The 22,918-nt window shown below is 49.8% G+C and overlaps 1 protein-coding gene and 1 long non-coding RNA gene across 5 annotated transcripts in view; one reads left to right on the top strand and one right to left on the bottom strand.

Annotated features, from left to right (window-relative positions):
* Window positions 1-14,152, bottom strand: part of LOC135242860 (ras-related protein Rab-26-like) — an 87,706-nt gene extending 73,554 nt beyond the window's left edge. For all 3 annotated transcript variants that reach the window (XR_010326486.1, XM_064314130.1, XM_064314129.1), the window contains exons 1-2: window positions 13,566-14,152; window positions 9,007-9,117 (exon numbers count right to left, since the gene is read on the bottom strand). Coding sequence is in view for 2 of the 3 variants with exons in the window: in XM_064314130.1 (XP_064170200.1) it covers window positions 9,007-9,117; window positions 13,566-13,754 (300 nt within the window). In the remaining variant the exon portion in view is untranslated. The remainder of the gene's footprint in view (window positions 1-9,006; window positions 9,118-13,565) is intronic.
* Window positions 1-22,918, top strand: part of LOC135242864 (uncharacterized) — a 101,157-nt gene that overhangs the window by 49,259 nt on the left and 28,980 nt on the right. Inside the window, exon 3 of one of the 2 annotated variants that reach the window (XR_010326491.1) lies at window positions 6,621-7,629. The exons of the other annotated variant lie outside the window; for it this stretch is intronic. This is a non-coding gene — a long non-coding RNA (uncharacterized LOC135242864). Of the gene's footprint in view, window positions 1-6,620; window positions 7,630-22,918 lie in introns of those variants that run through there. 2 annotated transcript variants of the gene reach the window in all.

Genomic DNA, 22,918 nt, shown 5'->3' on the forward strand with positions numbered 1-22,918 from the left:
TGATTTGTATCCGGCTACAGGCGGGAGCCAATCCGGCGCTGCGGCAACAAGGCCACGCCCACTGTAGGCTACGGCTTGTTGGGCGGAGCCCTGGGAAATGGCGGCTGCGGGGACGGTGTATTAGTGCGCGGGAGAGCTGCCCTTCCCCCGATCCTCGTCTGCTCTTTCCACCGCGGTCGTGAACCTCGCAGGTGTGCGCGCTGTGGACAGGGGAGTGGGCGCGGCGGAGGGTAACGGGGCGTAGCGGGTCATGAACCTCGCAGGTGTGCGCGCTGTGGACAGGGGAGTGGGCGCGGCGGAGGGTAACGGGGCGTAGCGGGTCATGAACCTCGCAGGTGTGCGCGCTGTGGACAGGGGAGTGGGCGCGGCGGAGGGTAAGGGAGCGTAGCGGGTCGTGAACCTCGCAGGTGTGCACGCTGTGGACAGGGGAGTGGGCGCGGCGGAGGGTAACGGGGCGTAGCGGGTCATGAACCTCGCAGGTGTGCGCGCTGTGGACAGGGGAGTGGGCGCGGCGGAGGGTAAGGGAGCGTAGCGGGTCGTGAACCTCGCAGGTGTGCGCGCTGTGGACAGGGAGTGGGCGCGGCGGAGGGTAAGGGAGCGTAGCGGGTCGTGAACCTCGCAGGTGTGCGCGCTGTGGACAGGGGAGTGGGCGCGGCGGAGGGTAAGGGAGCGTAGCGGGTCGTGAACCTCGCAGGTGTGCGCGCTGTGGACAGGGGAGTGGGCGCGGCGGAGGGTAAGGGAGCGTAGCGGGTCGTGAACCTCGCAGGTGTGCGCGCTGTGGACAGGGGAGTGGGCGCGGCGGAGGGTAAGGGAGCGTAGCGGGTCGTGAACCTCGCAGGTGTGCGCGCTGTGGACAGGGGAGTGGGCGCGGCGGAGGGTAAGGGAGCGTAGCGGGTCGTGAACCTCGCAGGTGTGTGCGCTGTGGACAGGGGAGTGGGCGCGGCGGAGGGTAAGGGAGCGTAGCGGGTCGTGAACCTCGCAGGTGTGTGCGCTGTGGACAGGGGAGTGGGCGCGGCGGAGGGTAAGGGAGCGTAGCGGGTCGTGAACCTCGCAGGTGTGTGCGCTGTGGACAGGGGAGTGGGCGCGGCGGAGGGTAAGGGAGCGTAGCGGGTCGTGCCGTAAATCTCGCCCCCTGTGGGGGCCTGGCGCTCGCGTTAATGTGGAGTTCTCTTTCGGAGGTGGGGGAGGGGGGCACGCTGGGCTACCCAACTCTCAGGCACCCGCCATGAAGCTCATTGGGTGCGGGTCCCCCCCGCCAATTCCTGTTTTACACACAGTACACAGACGGAACAATTAAAGTAGAACTGTTGCAGCGAATGAGGAGAGTTCTTCATTTCGCGGCGAAAGAGGGGGAACGAGAGAGAGAGAGGGTGGCGAGAGGAGGAACGGCGAGGAAAAGGAGGGTGACTTCACATCCGCGGAAGACAAGGCCGCCCGCCCCGGCAACGGGGCTGCAAGGGCTTCCAGTCGACAGCCACTCGGAGCGGAATGCAGAAAAGACGTTGCCAAGGCAACAAGGCCCGAAAGCACAACAGCCCCTTCCTCCCGGATTCTCAAGTGTTCTTTCCCGACGGAAGCCATTGGACGAGTTTGATAATAGATTTGCAAAGAGAACTGAATGACAGGCCTCCCCTGAATGCCGAGCTGCTGGGAACAAAGTCACTTCTGTGGAGGAGAGAGCCATTTTCCTTTTCTTTTTTCTTTTAATTACAGAGTCTGCGCATTACGTAAGTTGATGAATAATCAATGGAAATGGACGGACTGATTGAAGGAAAATGAAGTGACATGAAGGCATAATGAGAATTGGAACTTACGTAAGAGTTATTAACCCAGTAGAGAGAGCGCTTGCAGGACTGAAATCAGCAGCACTGCCAGACAAAGACAAGACCAAACCTTAAATACACCTCTCACCCTGTGGAGGGTTAGGATACTGCACCCCCCCATGCGTGGGGCTAGGGTGGTCCAGGCTGGGTGAAACACTCCGTACAGGAAGACACCGTATACAGCACCTGTCGATACGGACCCCTCTGTGCCACTGTATTAACATCCATGCAGCGTACTGCAGCACTTGCATGAATGTCTCGGTGTGTTTATGTTCATGATTGCATTGCATTCGTTGAGCGGACGTTCTTATCTAGAACAACTTAATGTGGAGGAGAAGACGTGCAGCCTGGGGTCATCGCAGCCTACAGCCAATCCTCGGCCTAGCACCTGAGGGAGAGCACCTCGGCCGCGATTACCCATCAGCCCCTGCGAGCGAATGGGACGCCCCTGTTCCCCCGCCCCTCCAGCGGTAAATAAAGGGATGAATCGGGGCGGGGCGGGGAAGAACGGCTCGCTCGCTGAAGTCGCCGGGGCGAGTGAAGATAAGGCCGTACAAAAGCGCCGCTTTGCAGCGCGTCCCCTGGCAGGCTGTCATCGCCACGGAAACGGCCTTATCTGGACGGGGAGCTCGTGCTGCGGCTCGTCGATAAGCCGCGAAGGGCTGCTCACGCCGGACACCGGCAACAAGCGGGAGAGAATTAGCTGTCAGTCCCGCCCACTCTTTCAAAATAAGTACATTTTTCTAAAAAAAAAAAAAATCCCGCCACGATCTTCTGGGAAGACGTTCAGAAAGAGTGACATGCACTTCAGAGCGACACTGATTCCGACGTCACTTGGAGGCGTGTTGATCCCCGTTCTAAAGGGAGGAGCTACTGTAACGGACAGGCGGGAGACGCCCCCAGCCAAGCCCTTCCACCCGCGGTAGGAGAGTGAGGTGGACAGATCAACATGCGCTACCTCGGCGATAACAGCCAATCGCTGCATTTTGCTGTCGAGAGAAATGGCTTCTGATTGGTCTCAGACGAGCGAATTAATGCGACGGCTCGTCGTGACTTCACCCTTTTTAGGGTTTCGCAGCAACCTCGCTCTCCGATCTCGACCTCCACCTCCCGCGAAGGTGCAGACGCTGATGATGCGTACGGGCTGATGATGCGTACGGGGTGATTACGCGTGCGCACGCGTGAGGAGGACACAGGACGAGGCCTGTGGGGGGCGCTGGCGTCTAATGGCAGCCCTGCCTTTTTACGATTCATAATTTCAGTGCCAAATAATTGTGCAGGAATATGCCACCCTCCTCCCCCCAGTTTTTGTGTCGTCCAGTGGTTATTCGAAGCGATATTCAAACAAATCTGGCACCGCCTTCCGTAATTAAAACAGGCGATGCTGAGGAAGTCATTTTGTCATAATCAAACAACTCAACGTAGGTTCAAATGGATTTTATCAATCTTTTATTTTGAGAAGAGCGATAAAAATAATTTGTTAGGAGCCGGCCGACCTGTGAGCTTCGATTATCTGTGTCTGAACGAACTGCCGACGCAAACCCCCCCCCCCCCCCCCCCCGGGGTGTTTCAGCAATTACTCCGTATTTGAAGAGGTGCAAAAAGCCCTGCTTTGCTCGTGGGATTCTGACCCGGGTTCTCGTGACACAGAGACCGCGGCTAATCCGTGGGAACGCTCCGTGCTCCGGTTTTAGAGCCGCTGAGGAACGGCTCCGTCGACGTTCGCCGCCGGCTAAATTTGAGGCCGCAGCCTGCAGCGATCCGGTGAAAATCTGCGGGAGGAACGTTGACTTCTGTGACATCGCGCTCATTTGCAAATTATATGCAAATCTTCCTCCCCCCCCCCTGGCGGAATGCGGCCCAACGCAGGCCGAGTCGCGGAGCGCGTAATGGCGGTGCGAACATGGCGGCACGCGCATCCCGGTTAATGTGAACAGGATACTTAACGCTCTCAATTGGCAGGCGCGTGGCGGCCATTTAAAAAAAAATATTATAAGCTAAATATAAAAACCAATAATCTTTTCAGGGGATCAGGATGTGACTCCAGTCTGTTAGATTCTCTTTCACAGAATAAATCAAACGCATTTCTAAGAAAAATGAAGCAGCTTGGCTGGCTGCGTAGCAGACTTGGCTATGTGGTGCAGGAGAACAGTCCTCTCTCTCTCTCTCTCTCTCTCTCACACACACACGCACACACACACCCAACGCACTAATAAACAGATTGTGTGTGTGTGTGTGTGTGTGTGTGTCAGTCTGTCTGTTTGTGTCTGTCTGTCGGTGTGAGTCATCCATCTTGGTGACTGTGAATAGTGAGATACTGAAGGGCCAAACTAAGTAATTCACCGGGCAGTGGCCAGAGGAGAGAGACACAATCCCCTCATCCCGGGTACCCTTGTTTCGGACTGAGGGAAGGCTGAATGGCCCTGAGGGTGCAGTGGCTCCTCCATCACCAGCACCACCATCATCATCATCATCATCATCTTCATCATCATCATCCTCAGTGCATTTCCCCCCTCCCAGTGCTGGCTGTGCAGGGATGCGTTCCCCTCCCCTCTCTGACAGGGTGCATGCTGGGGAGGTCCGGCCTCCTGCTCAACGGGTAACCGCCCACGCCGCCGCGGCCTGTCGCCATGGCGACCATCGGCCGGCAACGGGCCTCTCCGCAGCGTTCCACACGGGGGAAAGGGGGGGGGAGCAGAGCAAAGCCCGTTCTGTACGGGCGAGTACGGAATAAACCGACGCCAGTATTCCAAAACGGGTTCTCTCACTTTTATTTTAGTGTTTTTTTTTAGTCGCGTTCAGAACGTGAGAAAGGCGTGTCTGTCCAGGTTTGTGCCTGGCAATGCTGCTGAGGCACGGCTATACTGAAGTTAAATTACTGCATCCGAATGCACCTGCTCGACCAATAGCACACCCCCCTCTGTGTATGTGGCTTTTAAACACACACAGGCACACACTCATACACACACACACTCATATATATACACACACACACACACACACACACACACACGCACACATGACACAGGCACATGTACACACACACACACACGACACACGCACATGTACACACACACACACGCACGCACAGAGCAAGGTGGAGCAGTTGTAGGCTGGGAAGCGTTACAGCTCGACGGAAACGCAGAGCTGAAAGCTCTCGCTTCTGAAGGCTCAGAACCCCCCAACACCTCACTCCTCGCCAGAGCAGGGGAGCCCAAAGTGGAGCGCGGGTCAGCTCCAGCTGCGTTTGAAACGACACGGGAGATCACATGACGCGGGGCGATCGGAACGCGCCGCGGTGGCAGGGCCGCGCCGGACTACGTCACGCGACTCATCACCTCGCCGCACGCGAGAGACCGCCGCCTCGTCCCCGCGGAAATAAAAAAGGAAACCGCTCGCGAGCGGAGAACAGCGGTTTTCTGAAACGCGGCGACGGTCCGACTCCATCTGAGGCTTCCGCAGACCCAACCCAGCGCCCGTCGGAGAGCGTCACGGTGAATACGCAGCGGCTCTCCGAGGCCGGAGGAGTCAGCCTCTCTCTCCGACTCGGGCGGAGACCGCGCCCGCACACTTCAAACGCCCCGCCTGAGAGAGAGGGCGACAGAGGAAATGAGTCTGCGTTTCAGCCAAAGCGCGCGCGTTTAAAGCCACCGACCTGGGGGGGAACTCATGAAACATTTACAGGCTGTTTAATACCGTGCCGTTAATTATTCATAAAAACATTAGGGGGGGGGGGGCGTGGTGCGAGCGGGTTTGCATCGCAGTTTTTGGCCTGGAGCGTATACGCATTAGTGCAAGTGTCAGTGGACCGGCCTCTTTGTTGTTTAACAGTGACCGTGCAGAAAAAAAAGAAGAATATTTTCTAAATAAAGTGAGGTCATTTATCAAGTCTGTGCAGTTGTAAAGCTGTTAATTGCATACAACCATTACAATCCAGCCTAGTCGATTAATTATGTTTTAATGGCAAGAACACAAAACACCTTCATTTATTTTTTTTAATGGCTTCATTTTAACTTGCGGGGCTGTACTGTACTTTCAGCGAGTCAAATCCATTTGCACAGTTCCAGCGCTAAATGAGTACAGTGTAATATTGTAATGCGGTTAATACGTTTACATATTTTGTGGGCTGTTTTTGCCAGAAACATGTCCAGCGCTGATGTCCGCCTGTGCGTACGAACTTGGATACAATTGAGCGGTTTGTGTGAAAGGAGGGGAGGGGAGGGGAGGGGTCCCCCCAAAAGGGTCGCTCCCCGTAATGGGGGCCCCGTGTGCGGCTCGTACTCCTGTCCGTCTGGCCCGCGGCCTCGCTAACAAGCCGCGAACGCGCTAGCCCTCCGTCCCGCGGCGGTGAGCGGCGCTCACGGATCTCAAATCCAATTTGCGCCAAATTGCTTCGCCTTCTGAGGGGCCTAATGGAGTCAACGAGCTCTCCTCTCCTCTCCTCTCCTCCGAAACGCGCCCGCCCGCCCGGGCTCGGCCCTAATGAGGGACGCGTCGCTGACTGGCGGAGCGCTTCGATGCCGCGTCACGCTTCTCGGGCCGCCCCGGCGAATCTGTGCTCCGTGTTCCATCGAAATCCTCAGAGCCCGATGTGAGCTTGTGATGTTTATTTTTTTCTTTCTTTCATTTATCTCGTCAAGCCATTTTGCTTTTCCTTCAGGGTGGATCCTTTTAAACCTTGTCACTCTGGGCTCCTGTTCATTTCTTTCCTTCTCTTACTGTAGCTTTAGCTCTCTCTCCCTCTCTCTCCATCGCTCCCTCCCCTCTCTCCTTCGCTCCCTCCCTCTATCACTGCAGCTGTGCGTTGTCTTCACGGAACCTTCAGTGGATTGTGTCAGGTGTGAAGAATGACTTGGCAAACACCTGCGCAGTTGTGGGCTCAGACTTCCAAAATCTACTCAGCCCCTGATGCACACACCTGCTGCTTCACCTGTTCAGCGCCGGTATGAAACTGTCACTAATGAGACAGAAAGGATAGAGACACTGGTACATCAGGGCTGCGGAGTGTAACGTGCAGACTCACGCACGCACACACACACACACACACACACACACACACGGACATTCGGGCACACACAATGTAGATATATATCTATGGGGATTTTTTGGAATTTGTCATATGCAATATTCCTTGATTTTTGGATTATACGAGTGAAAAGTATTCTAAACATCGCACAGAACGTACTTCGGCAAACCCTCAATCCCCCTTTCTAAATGTTATTACTTCCTTCCATGAGTCAGATGACATTAGTGTTAATAAAACGGGAGTGGGATTCGGGTGAAGGCTGTATTCTGACCTGCAGTGCACATTAGGACAGGGTAAAAATGAGAGTTCTGACAACATCTTAGTGTTGAGTCTGACCAGTCAGTATCTGCAAACTGATTAAATTATAACACCTTCCATTAACTTGTGGTTTCCTTTGTGAAATCTCGAGTTGGCAAGATGGGTTTTCTGGAAGCTTCTACCCCCTTCCAGTAAGGTGGTTTACTTGCTCAGGGTTAACAGTGTTGGCTCGTAGAGAACGTGCGGAAAATAAGAAAATGATTTAAAAGATTATCGGTGATGCCGGTGACATGAAGCGAAGTGCACTGTGACACAGCAGTGCTTGCAAATGAAAGACACTCAACAGCTTCGGTGTGAAATACCCGAGGATCGGTGCTGTGAATTTGCACGTGGCAGCAAGTTTTCAAGCCGGGTTTTCTTCAGCTGCTAGCTAATTATCAACTTTGCTATTATTGCTAATCAGGTGGATGTTAGGGAGCTTGCTAGGGTAACGTGATAGGACAGGGGTCTGTAGAGAGGCTTAAGGGAGCTGATGCTGTGTTTAGCTTTGCCTTTTCCCATTTTTTCCCCTGATATGATGATTATTTCATTTGAGGCAGAGAGGTTTTAGAGTGAGGGATAAGATCGTTCACTTAAGCCACTTTTGTTCTCTTTCTCTCTCTCACACACACACACACACTCACTCGCTCTGTATTATCAATATAAGATGCGTAATACTTGCATGTAGTCCCATGCAGCTCTTTGTCTCCTTGAAAGAGAGTATGGGATTGAGACTCGGAGTACAGTGCAGATCCCACCTACATTTCCCACGGCTTCGCTCAGTAAAGTAAATGAGATATTATTGCTGTTCTGCTAGATTTACAGCACCACCACTTAGCCCAATATGCTGTTGAAATATTTAGTGTGTTTTAGGCCATGTGTTGTCTCTGTCGGAATTTCAACCGTCAGTCTTCGTGAAATAGGGGAAACAAATGATTAAAGATTTTCTCCCGCACCTTTGGCTAATCTGTCCTTCCTGGCTAAAAATGTGAGCTTCCCTGTCCCTCCCCTCACTTCCCCTCCCTTCATCCTGACTGCCCCGCCCACGCCCCCCCCCCCCCCACCACTACATTTACTGTGAAATGGGGCACAGAGAATGCACCAGTTTGCCGTGAACTCTTTTACAAAACTAAAGCATGTCGAACTAATTTAGGAATCAATACGTAAATCGCTCTCAGAGTAAAGCGCTTTTGAACAACCTGACAATGCCTGGGGGGGGGGGTTTGCACAGAGAGCCAAGCCGTTTTACCTTAAATAACACACTAACCGCGAAATAAGGGTGAAATTACCCGGGCTCTTACAAGGCACAGCTTTGCATTTCTCTGCAGAATGAGCTGCTGATTGCCGCGGTGAGAGTGTAGCTCATGCTAATGCGTTCCGCTGGCTTCTGCATATCCTTTGGGCTGAAACACAGGCTGCCCCGTGTGAGTAATGAAACGCGGTTCGTGCTGGCGAGCAACGGGAGAAACTTAAGGCTGTTTGTAACCTTTGTTCGCCCTGTGCGTGCGTTTGACGCTGCCTTATTGGTGTGGCGTCAGGCTGTGACCAATGCTCCGGGGACAAAGAGTGTGTGTGTGTGTGTGTGTGTGTGAGTGAGTGAGTGCGTGATTGTGAGTAGTGATGATGGTGATTGTATGAGTGTGGTGATGGTGAGTGAGTGAGTGAGTGAGTGAGTGAGTGAGTGAGTGAGTGAGTGAGTGAGTGAGTGAGTGAGTGCGTGCGTGCGTGTATTTGTGAGTATGTCGGTATGTATATGTGGCTGTGTGTGCATGCGTGTTTGTTTGTATGCACCTGTCTGTGTGTGCATTTGCATACACGCATGCGTGCATGTGTACACACGTGTTCTACTTCCAAACTCACTCTGAAGTCGATCCCCACGGTGGAGATGAAGCTCCCGGCCAGGAAGGCTCCGTCTTTGAAGCGCACCAGCAGGCAGGTCTTTCCCACTCCGGAGTCCCCGACCAGCATCACCTGAGAGCAGAGAGACACAGCTGAGACACAGCTGAGACACTGCAGAGAGACACGCACTGAGACACAGCAGAGACACTGCAGAGAGACACGCACTGAGACACAGCAGAGAGACACTGAGACACTGAGCCTCACAGAGAGACACACTGAGACACAGCAGAGATGCACTGAGCCACAGCAGAGACTCACTGAGACACAGCAGAAAGACACGCACTGAGACACAGCAGAGAGACACACTAAGACACAGCAGAGATGCACTGAGCCACAGCAGAGACTCACTGAGCCACACTGAGACACACAAGACACTGCCGAGACAAACTGAGACACAGCAGAGAGACACACACTGAGACACAGCAGAGACACACTGAGCCACAGCAGAGACACACTGAGACACAGCAGAGACACAGACACACGCTGAAACACCGCACAGACACGCACTGAGACACAGATGAGGCACACTAAAAAACAGCTGATGCACACTGAGACACAGCAGAGACACATGACAAAGCCCACTAATTGCTGTGACCCTCCTCTCTGTGGGAAGGACGTTTCACGTCTTTCAGAACCAAACGCAACCGTGGTTACATCTCAACCTCAGTTCCCCCCGCCACCCCCCCCCACCCCAAAAAAATAGAACAAGAAAACCAAAGCTATTACAAGCCCGCAGAGCACTTAAACTCCAGGCAGTAAGAGATGATAAAATCTCCTTCGCTCTGACATCCCGACATCCCGTTTCCCGTGCCTGCCTGCCTCCGTCGCAGGAAGTGCCTCGTCTTCCCTCGTTAATCACCCCCCCCCCAACCGCCACCCCCCCCATCGCACACCGTGGATGTGAGACGTGAAATACTAGCGGTGGCTTGCAGCAGATCAGTTTCAATAAATTCAATAAGCATTTAGTCTGCACCGCAGCGCTCCTCTTCTTATGCTCAAAGTCCCGGTTGTCACACACAAAAAAAAGCACTTCTCACATCTTAGCAGAAAGTAACAAACTCACCAGAATTCTGTGGTTTCTTTGTTTCATGTTTCAGTGACTTTGTTTAATCGAGTTTAACCCAGCCCTTTTGGAAATAGTTGTCACATTTAATATTTTTTATACCAAGCATGTAAAAATGCATATAAGTATTTTAAAAACTTATTTTAAGTCTGTGTAATCGGATACTGGTTATGTGTACAGTTTGTCCGTGCTCTGGGTGAGTGTAACAGGACGAGCTCTGTTGTGTGGCGCTAACCAGTTTGTCTGAAATGATACGCTAATGTCTCTGTGCATTGCAGCGTGTGTGTGCTGTCTACAGTAGGATCGATCCTGTAAGCAGGTTTGTGCTGTGCTGTGTGGAGTGGGTCTCCTCCTGTGCATGTACACAGTAGGCTTCTGCTGAACAGAGCAGGACTGATGAAGTGAGTTTAGGTGTGTGCTGCTGGTATGTGCTGGTGTCTGATGTAAGACTGATCCTATGAGTAGGTTTGTGCTCTACAGCGCAGGATCTCCTTCACTGTTAGCTCACCGGGCAGCATGTCTGCTTGTGATACTTTGGTGGCAGTGTAGTGTAATGGGTAAGGAGTTTGTCTTTCCTAAAGGTCGCAGGTTTGATTCCCTGCCGTTGTACCCTTGAGCAAGGTACTTAACCCGCATTGCTTCAGTACTTACCCAGCTGTATAAATGGATAAAAATGTAAATGCTGTGTAAAAAAAGTTGTGTAAGTTGATATGGAAAAGAGCATCTGCTAAATGCCTGTAATGTAATGTACTGTAATGGGTCAGTCCTCTAAATGTACAGAATAGGGTGGTCCTGTGTACAGTAGACTCAATCCCTGTCCAGTGGTTCTCTGCCATCTGCATTGCCAGTTGAGGCTGGCTGTGGCAGCTCTTAACGGTGACTAACGCCAGGCCGACCTGCAGGGTCTGCATTTAGCATGGAGTGCTGCAAAATCAGGTACCTGAGAAGTGAACCACACTTCATTCTGACAGCTCGTGGAGAGGGGGGAATGAGGGGGTGGGCGGGAGTAGGGGGGGACGGGAAATGGGGAGGATTGGGGGGGGGGGGTGGCGTGTAGTGGGACCGTGGGAGGGGAGTCTAGGTTTTGTGTCACGCTCAACCCAAAGTAGCTCAGGTGCTAGGTCACTCCCAAGAGATGGGAGAGAGAGGGAGGAGTCCCATAAATTCGTGATAAACTGGCTCTCTACATCTAGCCACTCTGCTAATCAGCCCGTAAATGTGAGTGGCTACACGAGCCCCCATGTCCCCCCCCCCCCCCCCCCAGGTCCTTGCTGCTGAAGAGAACCTTTCTCAGTCCACCTACCTGGTTAAAGAAAGGCAAAAATAAATGCACAATGGGGTTCCTGAAGCCTGGTCTCACAGCATGTCCACCTTCACCCCTCCGCCCCTCCGCCCTCCTCCACCCCTCCGCCCCTCCACCCCTCCGCCTGGGAATGGAAGGTGCTGCTCTGTGTGGGCTGTTCCTCAGCCTCAGAGTTTAAAGTTTGATGGAAAACCACAAGAGGAACGTGAAAAAACCACAGTGGGGTCTCACTGGCACCCGTTCCACACAGCACTCATAAACCAAGGCTCTGCACGCAATTGGGCCTGTCACCCCGTCCCAAATCATCCCAACCGACCCCGTCCGCCCCCATCTGTCAGTCTGCCCAAACTCTCTCCTCTCCCTGTAAATCCACACCCTGCTGGAAGGTCAAACAGCCCCCCCCCCCCCATCGTCCCCCTGTTTAAGGGTGGAGAACACTGCACAGACAGACTGTGTCCTTCACTTTGGAACTAAATCAAGAGGCACATTTAATCACATTAACTCAGCTCTCAGACTGAAGCCGCATACAAAAAACAACTCCACAAACCCAGAAACAAAACCAAAAAAGAAACAATGACTTCTTCAAGGTTGACTCAAAGACAATGTGGGTGCACAGACTTCCACTGCTGGCTAATGCACAGGAATCACTGCCCTGTGATTGACAGTTCATGGCAAACCAATCAGAGCTCACTATTCCTGAGACTCGTCCACCATCTTGAGCATTGGGACCCATTGAAGGTTAGCGTCACCAAATATCCTTGCTGACCTGTAGTATAGACAATTGCTGTGGTAATAAAACTTCTCTCAAAAAATGCATCAGAGAATGTCATAAGCTGGTAACTGTGGCAGGCCAGTCGTAAAATTATAAAGACGATGTTTCAAGGTTCAGTTTGACCAGGCAACTGATAGAGATTTACTTGCCTTCTCACTTCAGGCAATTGTCTATTCCCATCATATTCAGCTTAATTTTTCTCAATTTACATGTAAAAAAACATGAAATATTTAATAGGAATTGAACTGAGGCTAATCGGTATAAAAACACAGCAATGTCATTGTAATCCAGGGGCGTATAAATCTCACCTATAAAACTTTTAGGCTGGTTTTCAGTTCTCACCGAAGAATAGACTGGGCAAACGTGGAAAACGTGGCCACAACTACTGAGAATATGAGCAGACTTCTGATTATGCTATCATGTAATCTGCTAACAAAAGAATAAATGGACCGATGAACGCTGCCAACGTCCCCATAGATCATGCATTATATCTGCGTGGAAGTTGTGGGTATTAAGTAGGCCTGAAGCACCGGTGATCATAACGCTTAAACATGTCGTGCAGTATAAAGCGGTTGTGTTTCTACCATCTCCCCGAAGCAATTTGTTTTGCTTCGCTGCAATGAAGCCATTCCCCGGCCCCGATGAACTACCAACTGTCTTTATTGACACAGCTGTTCACTTTTGCACTATTTGCATAGAGCGCGTTCAACGTGCTTATGAAAACAAAATGTCAGACAACTACAATCATACATTGTTGAAAGTATTCAAGAATTGCTGTTTTTTTCGAGTCCCTACTATTATAACATGGTAATCACAACCTGAATTTTGACAAAAACTTTATCCAGGTGGCAATCACTTTGATCAGTGTTCCCCATAATCGCCTCGCATTCATATGCATGTTGCTATATTAAATATAATACACGTATGACATATAATAAACGTAAAAAAATAAATTAAGCATCTAGGACATAGGTAACCCCGTTTAAGACAGCCCGCCTCCCTTGGATTATTGGACCGTGTTTACCGTTACAAAGTGTTATGATCGTCGTTGTATGAAGTGCTTTATTTTCAGTCCAAGAGTGACGTAAATTTTATGCTTTTATCGGGTTGCATTTTACCATACCATGACCAGTGATACGCATGGATGTCAGCTCACTTAAATGTCAGAGACGAAGGTCCTACCATGGGACTGTTCTCTGTAAACCACAACAGCATTCCGCACGCTGCAGAATGCAAGGGCAGTAATTATAAAACGTCCGGCGACCAACCACAGCAAGAAAATCTTGCATTAAGTTAACTTTCCTGCCGTCCACACCTTGGAATCAGGACAGGCAGGTTTTGTTTGTTGGCTACATGGACAAAAATCAGATAAGCGCGCTCACCTTAAAAGCCATATCGTAAAACTCGCTGCTGTTGCTGAGAGATGGTCGGCTTGGGTGGACCACTCCGTTAGACTGGACCTCGCTACCGACGATGCCCTTTCCGGCTTTGCCATCGCTTTTGCTGTTTGTCGAAGCCGTCGTTGGGCTACTGGTGCTACTTTTGCCCTTTACCGTCTTTTTTCTGGACATTGTTTCCACACGAAGTTCACGCGCTGCCTAAACCGCTCTAAGAATCCTTTCTATGGTTTTTACCCCAGTACCAAATGTAAATTGTAATGCAAATTGTTTAAAGCCACTCGCCTCTTATTAATATACTTTTTTTTTGGATCAGATTATTAAATGTCCAGTTGACTGTGACTTTTCCTCTCTTTCACCTGCACGTCGGTATCATGGCTGTCGATGACTTAAACATGTTTGCTGTTGCTGATTTTGTTCTGAAACTACAGTGTCCGTACACCTGGCAATTTCGATTTCCTGTACTCCTGTGGTGTAGCGGGGAACAATTCACTGCTCTGCTGTGGTGTGAGTGCTTCTCGCTTCCTGTGCGTTCTCTCTTCTCTGTTGATAATGATGTGAAGAGGCTGTCCTGAATATTAGCAGCTGCTTTCCGCTTTTACAGAACGCCGCGTCTACCAATCACCGAGCAGGTTTTGTCAACGGCAACCAATAGTACAATAGCTAGGGCTCGACGAACAGGCAATTACATTAAATCGCAAAACAGAGTTGCACTTTGTAGTCGCCAAACAATAAATACAAAAAATAATAAAAGAATAGATGATAATATTCGGCTTACTCGTTCTTGGAAGCAAAACAACAATTTGCATGAACGTAAATTTGTTCTTGCATTAGTAATCACGTCAATTAGATATGCGATTGATTTAAATAATTATTATATTTTAGTCAGCTCTACAATCTATCTTCCGACCTGAAGTAGGCTAGAGCCGGACACAAACACAATACGCGTTGTACAAAACAGTATCCCACGTGATGTAACTGCTATGAATATATTAGCCGGACTACTGTATATAAAGCACAGCGTTTAGAGCATGTAAGTAATTATATATAGTTTGGGTGATTACGGTCACTCAGCACTCGCCTCAGGAAAATAATGTTGAAAATGACCATAAAGACGCTGTCGAACGTGTTCGCACGAGCCATTTACTCTCTGAAAATATGTAATTGATTTTATGTTTTGGACCAATGCATTTGTACTTATTCATGTCAAGTGCATTATATAACCACAAGTGGTTCCTCTCGGCCGATCGGCTGACTCATTCTATGTAAAAATGTACAAGAATAACTGCCTTCCTGTGCCATCGGAGTTTGGCAATTGTAGATCTGACTCGCCAATGTTTGTGTTCTCAGCGCTGTAAAAATAGGCACAGTCTTGTTTTGTTCGTCTCAGTTATATGCGTATTTTATCAATCGCAGGGGAGGATTTTATTTAACTGTAGCCGACATTTATTATACGGTTGGAGCTGTCCGTGGTGCTGAAGAGGCCGGACAGCGCGCCCTGAACTGCTCGCGCTGAGGCGGGCACTGATGGCTCATTTGAAACACCTATTCTGTGGAAACACGAATGGCGGGGAGATATGCATACGCTCCCCGAGCATTTGTGAACTGGTTTCCTAGAAAGCCTCGACTCAATTTTTCTACGAACTGAACTCGTTCCGTTCATTTTCAGAAAGTTACTGAGAAAGAAATACAGTTCACTTTGATGTTCAGTGGGCTGTTTTAAATAATAGGTACTTTCATAGTTTCCTTGATTTTTTGATTTGGGTTTTAACTGAAAGGATTTTTTTGTAGAATGGCTCAATTCTAGCACACGAACAAAACTGAACACTTTTCAGCCGCAGACAATAGCTGAGTTTGTGATTGATTGCGTTGTACTTGTTTACGCAGAGAAATCTTTTCTTTTCCGGGCGGTGTGCCGGTGGCGCATGCGGCGACGGTACGCAATAATGCCTGACGGGACAGCCTAATTTACTGGACGCATCGACTCTATTGGAACCAAATAAAAAAAAATGACTTAGTTGCCGACAGATCGTCAACGCAAGCGAGGCGCAAATACAATGTCGTGGCAGGCCTCATATGGGCTGACCTTCTTCAGTCTAACCGCAGTGCGCTCTGTCTTCAGCTCTGAAGAGCCTAAATAATTTAAGCCAGAGTTCAATATTTCTTTTTTCCTCTGGTTTTGTTCATTTCAGCAGAACATTTGCAGATGCCATAGAAAACGCTGACGAAAAGTCATTGGGGAAAAGTCCCTTTCTCTGGCCAAAGTGCATTGCGGGTTGGCTGCACGGAGGCTCACGCGGCCTTGTTCGTGCGCTCCACACAGATTTCTTGTAACTGTGACCGTTCTGGACGATAGTACACATTTCAATGGCTGGCGTTGCTCCATTCGGGATTTTCGGAATCTCATTGAGTAGAGCCATTCTAGCCATCTCATTTAATGAGGAAAAAGCTCTTCGGACACACTGGGAGTGACTGCATGTGTATGCTTATGCATGTGTGTATGTGGAGGTGGTCTGTTTGTGGGGGCTGGCGGTGAAGCGGTGCAACTTATTGATCATCATTTCCTCTGGACCATTCTAAGACCCCTGAGCCAGCATTCAAGGAGCCAGAACGACAGGGATAAAGGAAATGAGATGACATAAAAGGCATATCACCGTGCAAATATCAATACAGGTTTTTCACACAGAGATACCATTTAATAAAGCCCTAGCCCCCCCCCCCCCCCCCCCCCCGTTGTTTTTCTCCATGCTCTTCAGTCGCTCGTGACTAAGCCCTTCAGGTATGTGAACTCTTCCAGTGCCTGTTCTGTGTCCACGCGGTGCTTGAACATTCCTACTGCATTACTAATTCAACCCACAGTGCGGAGTCTCCTGCTGTGAAAGATTTGCATGTAGTATCATGAGTAGCCACAAGAGGGTGCTAACGACCAAGTCAAGAAATTAAATTTTTTTCAGGAGGGAAATGAGGTAGTCAAGCAGTAGGAAAAACCCGAGCCATGTCTAAAGTCTCATTTCACTTTAGCCTGCTGTGCAATCTTCTGAATTCCAGTATGGGTGACAATCATTCAGCAGCGGTTCTATCTTGTTATTGTAACGATGTGCTCCCTTTGATCATCATTGCTGTTTGTTCGATTAAGAAGTATCTGTTTCTTCGATCTTTTAGAGAGTTTACTGCAGGCAATAGCTTATTTTAGTCGTCCGCGTCCATTGCCAGTGCACTGTTACTGGTGTCATGCGGAGGTGGGATGTGAAGGCGGTGCTTATTGAGTTGGGAGAGGATGACCGGAGGGGTTTGTGTTGGGGGGTGGGGCGGTGTGTGGGTGTGGTCCGACATGGGACAACAGCTGAGTCGAGGCTCAAATTGTCGTACATCACCACTGCGTGACACCCCGCCGCTGAGTATGAGAGAGAGAGAGAGAGAGAGAGAGAGAGTGTGTGTGCGTGTGTCTGTGTGTGTGAGTGTGTAGGGTGGGGGGTGGTTTTAGGCGGTTTGAATCCAACCTCCTTGACTTAGCCCTCCGAGCCCGCCTCGACAGCTGAGATTCGTTACGCGACACACCCAGCTGTCTCCTTCAGAAACAGCTGGGCATTTTGGAAGGAAGTTTTAAAACGAGGGGAAAAAAAGAGAGAGTTAGAGAGAGTCAGGAATTCCTCACTGGTTTCAGGGAAATTAACAGCCTTGTCAAGGAGGGTTAGGCATGCTCTCTGGGACTGCTTCTGAATCTGTGTGTGTGTGTGTGTGTGCGTGTGTCTGTAAATGTTAAGCCTGTGTGTCCTATCGCATGTGTGTTTCCATCTTTGAAAATATCTTTTGGTGTGACTTAGTTTGCATGTATTTGTTTGTGTTTATGTGTGTGTGTGTGTGTGTTGTTACATAATCATGACAACCCCCAGGCATGTTTTGTGAGTTTTCTCATCGCTCAGCGCCTTATAACAACACCTCTGTGAAGCAAACCCAACCTGAGAATCAGAGCTTACACTTTGAAGTCATCGTGACATTTCACATTCCTTGAACTTAATAGACAGACTGTCATCTGTGTTTGTGCTATAGAAACCCTCTCATGTTTGATTGGTCAGGTGTGGGGAGGTATTGAGGATGATCCCATGGGCGTGTTAAGCACTGTCACCTTCAGTGAGGTGTGAGTGGGGTTGGCCAGACTGTAGCTGAATTTTTTATTTTATTTTATTTTTTATTAACCATTGCACCTCCTAGCCAAGGAACCTCATGGTCCCTGGACCCCTTAATAATGTATTGAAGGCAGAGATGATATCCGCCCTTATTAATCCAGCTGTTTTTCGGCGCCATTCAACCCTGAGGCCCTTGGATCATTATCATCTTCACCTCATTAGCGGCGCCCGTGCCCGCAGCATTTGTGCTCTGCAACCGCAGCTCATCGCAATGAAACCGCAGCCGCGGTACGCGCTATGTGCGCTGTTCTGCTCCCGTTTGTGACGTACGTGCTTTTGCGTTTCTTAAACGACGTCGCGCGTCCTCCCCGTCCCTATACGTCCTGTAACCGAATCTTTATTAATTTTTAAATTTTAGAAAAGTAAAAAATAAAATAAAATAAAGCAGCATGGGGTCTCATGCTGTGAGCGTTTAACGAGCAGTGCCAGTCCCCCGCACTTTAGTTACGCCCGTGAGAGTTACTCGGACCAGATTTGAATCTGAAGTGTTGAAAATAATACGCACGGGGTCCACGGAGGAGCCGTTAAACTGGGGCTAAATTACTTTCAACAAAACGTGTTTAGACGAGTATCCGAGACTGTCTGTGACACAAGTGGCTGGGTGAGACAATGGAAAAAATAATTAAAAATATGATTTATTATAATTCAAAGCACCAACATAACCCCTTCAGACTCAACAATATTATTTCTTCTTCTACGGTTTGGGTGGGTGCAACGGGAAAAGGGTATACGTTCCAGTCAAATCAAAAAAATTATTTAGGCCTATATAGCGCATTTTACAAATGATTTGTCACAAATGCGCTTTGCTGTTCACTCCGGCATAAACTGTAGCACAACACACCTTTAAAAGAACGAGCCTGCGTCTCTAGAGCTGGGACTTGATTTACGACGTCGTGTCACTTTGCCACTTGCTGTTGTCTCTACTAACGCGCGCATCCGTCAATCTCGTAAACTCCGCGCATTCTTCGCGCTCAAGCGGGGCTCCCGGATCAGGCGGCGGTAAATCTCGCGGAAGGCTGGGAGCGGATGCCAGTTCCACGTTCCCTCTTCGCAGCGGCGGCGTGATTTACGCCCTGGCGGGTGGCGCCGCCGTCACACCCCAGCCTTGTGGTGACAGCGAGGTGCGTGGAGGAATAACGGCGCATAATTACACACCCTGCAATGTGTATTTATCAGCCGAACTCCCGTAATGAAGTACCACAGAAAACCCTGCAGGAATTCCACCGCAGTCAACGCTGCTACACAAAGATGGAACTTTCATTTAAATGTATTTGCTTAATGGACGCCTTTTTATTGGAGTGAAAAAAAAGTTACAACTATCCAATAACCAGTTTCTACAGCTGTGTTTTTTATGCTTGCAGCTCTGAGAAAAGTGTATTCTGGCTCTTTATGAGTCATAACACACAGAAAAAAAAATATGGTTTAAGTGGATTAAGATTGACATGGCTAATGGCTGGGTGGAAAAAACTTGTGCCTTTGTCCTGGGAATAAAAATAGCAGACTTCCTGTATCCTGCAGAAGAAGGCGGGGTATGGTTACTGCCAATATAGGGGATTGGAAAAGGCCATTAAACACACCCTTCAGTAGCAAAGAATAACAGCTTGCACCTTGAGCTGTTTTTATGTCTATGTCAGGGGCCCCAATACAGGAATCAAGGGACCCACAGGGGCCCTTGTAAGGGTCTCATGGGGTCTTCAGAAAAATGTTTTCCCTTTAAAATTATTAAATAAAATTGAATCTGTACATTTGGCCAAATAGTCTTTTTGGTGCAGAATATGATGACCTAACATTTTAGACGTGCTTCCAATAACTCCTCTGCGTTGTGGCTGGTTGGGGGTTTTGGTTAAAGCAGCTTTGCTCAGCTGGGTTTGTCTCGTCCGTCTGGCAGTAGTGATGTCAGGCCGACTTGAGATGACAAAGTTTCAGAGTCTCAGAAACTGGGGAGCTCATTTAAAACAGGAAGCCTGTAAAGATCTCCAGAGGAGCCACCCTTGCCTTTCTAATGGAGGTCTACAGCTCCATGAAGTCAGTAATGCCATCGTCTTCCAAGACATAAAGTCTTCCAAGACGAAAAGTTCTAAAAGTATAAAGAGTGAAGAAGTGAGGAGTGTTTGTGAGACGTTTCAAGACTTTTAGATAGAAATTCTCTGAAAGCCGCTTTTGATTGCTGTAATAATTCACAGCTTCCAGAAACCTTCCATAAAGGCGTCACGCATGAGTGTGTTTCTCCCTCAGATCCAAAGATGACATGGGTCTACTGGCACTGCCAGGGAGGGGGATGAGGGTAAGAAACGAGGGGGGGGTGGTCGGGTGGGGGGGGGGGGGGTGTGGGTAGCTGGTTTAGTCCAAGGGGACGTGCAGCTGTGCTAGCTTGGCTAAGGGTTTGGCGGGTTTGGTGTGTGAGGGCGAGAACGCCAACTTGAACAGGAGTTTGCTGGTTTAATGTGGGAGAGTTATAGTTATGGCTGGTACTGCTGCTATAGGGCAATGAACTGGCTCAGTGTGAGGGGGAGGGACAGCTGGGGAGGGATGGAGAAGCAGCAGTTTATCTACATCACTGCCGTGGGTGTGTGTGTGTGTGTGTATGTCTGTGCATGTGTGTGCATCTTTATGACTAGTACAGCTTGAGGTAATGTAAGTGTTTGTGTGCATCTGTGCATTTGTGTGTGTGTGAGCACAAGCACGTACACGTGCACTTCAGTGTAAGAAGCGTGTGTGCGTGTGCAGCTTGCGGTCGGGGTGTGCGCGTGTAGAAAGGGGGGTGGGGGGGGGGGAACCGCAGCGTCAGTTGTTCGCCGGTGCTGATGAGGTCATTCAGCAGCCAGGATTTAGCCGCGACAACTGGAGGGCGTGGCCACGGGCAGATCGGGCGGCGGCGGCGGCGAATCGAACGGCGGAGCCGGCGTTCCCATGGTGTTGTCTTTTCATCAAGAGCAGGATCAGCCGGTGTTAGCGTTAGTGCGCGGGGCGAACTCACAGTTGTCGGAAGGGATTTCGCCGTCTTTCTTCGCGGTCGCGCGCGGGACCCGGTCTCTGAATGAGGGGGGGGGGGGGGCAGGCAGGCGGGGCGGGGTGGGGTATCGGGTTCCGCACATGCAGCTTGTTAATTCAATCATCTGACACACTGGGTGGAGGGGAGGGGCGTTTCAAAGTTCCCGGCAAACGGCAGGCCTGTCGACACAAATGATGTCCCATCGCGAGAGTCAAGGTCCGCCTAATCTGCTGAAATCCTCAAAAACCCATATCGAGGAATCGGGGTTGGGGGGGGGGGGAGGAGAAACATTTTGTAACTTTCAGCTCCAGAACCAGACAAAGCCTCAGCGCCTTTTAATGTTTTAAAGGGTCCCGCGTCCCGCGTCTCGCCTCCGATGTTTAATCCTCATTTTTCAGCCCCCGCTGTGTGAGGCTCATGCTGTTAAAGACCTCGCTGAAGGAGGTGCGGTGGCTCTGTCCAAACGCAGCGCCCCGATACTCTACCCTGCCCCCCACCCCCCCCCACCATCCCCCCTTATCCCAGTCCCACACTCCACATGTGTAAAAGCACTTACAGCGACAGACATGAAAATTCCCCAAGCTGGACTGGAGCTTGATTACAACTTGACTTGGCGAAGCACAGTCTGCAAAAATAGAGTTTGTGAGCCGTGTGACCGTTATTTACGTTTTTAAACTTTATTCGCTGGATGCGGTGGCTGTGTGTGGTGGTTCTGTGGTCCCTGTGTTCGGCTCACATGAGTAAAATCTGCTGTTTTGGATTGTTTTGTAGAAATTAACACGGAAAATAAAAGCACAGTTTCCCTGCCCCTCTTTATTTTGAATGGACACAGCGCATTAAAAACCAAAAACCATTAGCGGGCCCTCAGGGGCCAATTAGCCAGACGCTGCTAAACAAACTGCACTTCTGCTTTTACGGCTCCGTCCTCTTCTCCTTCCCTCTTTTCGGCTCTCTATCCCCTTTTTCCTCCCTTTTTTTCTCATTCTCTCTCTCTCTCTCTCTCCCTCTCTCTCTCCCCCCCTCTCCCTCCCTCCCTCCCTCTCTGTCACAGTTTTGGGCACCCACCATGGTTTTTATAGCCTTTGGCCTCTGCATTGGAAACCAGTAATTAATATTATTTTTCAGAGCACGATTGCCTCGCCAGATTCCCCCAGAGCATGCTGGGAGTTGCAGATTGGTGCAGGCTTCAGGTGTGTGTCTGTGCCGGCCTGGGCGGATGTGGGGGCAGGGAGCAGTAGGGGTATGGAGGCAGAGGCACCCCATGTCCTGACTCTCTTGAACCTGTCCTGCAGGGGGCAGTATACACAGCCCCATTTGATAGATGAACAGGGAGACTGGCGGGAGATTGGGGGGGGGGGGGGTTTGTTGTGTAGCCTCCATTTCCTTCTCAGAGTAGACCCTGCTATCTCTGTCACTTTTCAGTTAACACAGTTTCACATTCTGCTGTTTTATAGAATCTCAAGACATTCTTTTTTGCAACAACCAAACCTGCAGCCGTTAACATAATGTGTTGTGACTTGAAAAAAAAAAAAAAAAAAATTTCATTCTCATGCCGCGTTTCTCAAATATTAGAACTAGCCAGATTAAATTCTCAGACAGACCAACTGTTAATTGGTAAATTATGAATTTGTCAAGCCTGTGAATTGGTGTTTTCGTGGGTGTATGGTGGTAAAATGGTGAGGGTCTGTTCTTTGAATACTGTGTGTGAAAGAGACATCCCTACCACTGCTTGGCAAGGTATGAGAAAAACAGCAAACTGACAAACATGACGAGAAATAGGACGGCATTTGAAGCTCACATCAGGTTTGTGGCCTGTAGTGAGCAGGGTTACAAGATAACCAGTCACTCCAATTTCATATAACGGCAGAAGTCGGGCATGGGCAGTGATACCGTTGATAACCACTAGATGGCAGCTTCAAACTGTCAAAGTTTGATAGGAGATGAGCAATTAAATGACGAGCAGCACTCCCTTGCACTGAAATAAGTGATAAAGGATCGGTCCAGTGTTTTTCATAATGAAGATTTTAGATTTTTATGTGGGCGAATAAGCAAATAAGGTGTGCAAACAGGGCGCAGCTGTTTTTAATCTCCGTGAAGGAGACAAAATTAAAATGTCTTCACCGTGTAAAGCCTGTAGGAGCCTGTAGTGTTCAGAGAAT

The sequence above is a fragment of the Anguilla rostrata genome, chromosome 17, assembly GCF_018555375.3.
Source record: "Anguilla rostrata isolate EN2019 chromosome 17, ASM1855537v3, whole genome shotgun sequence".
NCBI classification, from domain to species: Eukaryota; Metazoa; Chordata; class Actinopteri; order Anguilliformes; family Anguillidae; genus Anguilla; species Anguilla rostrata.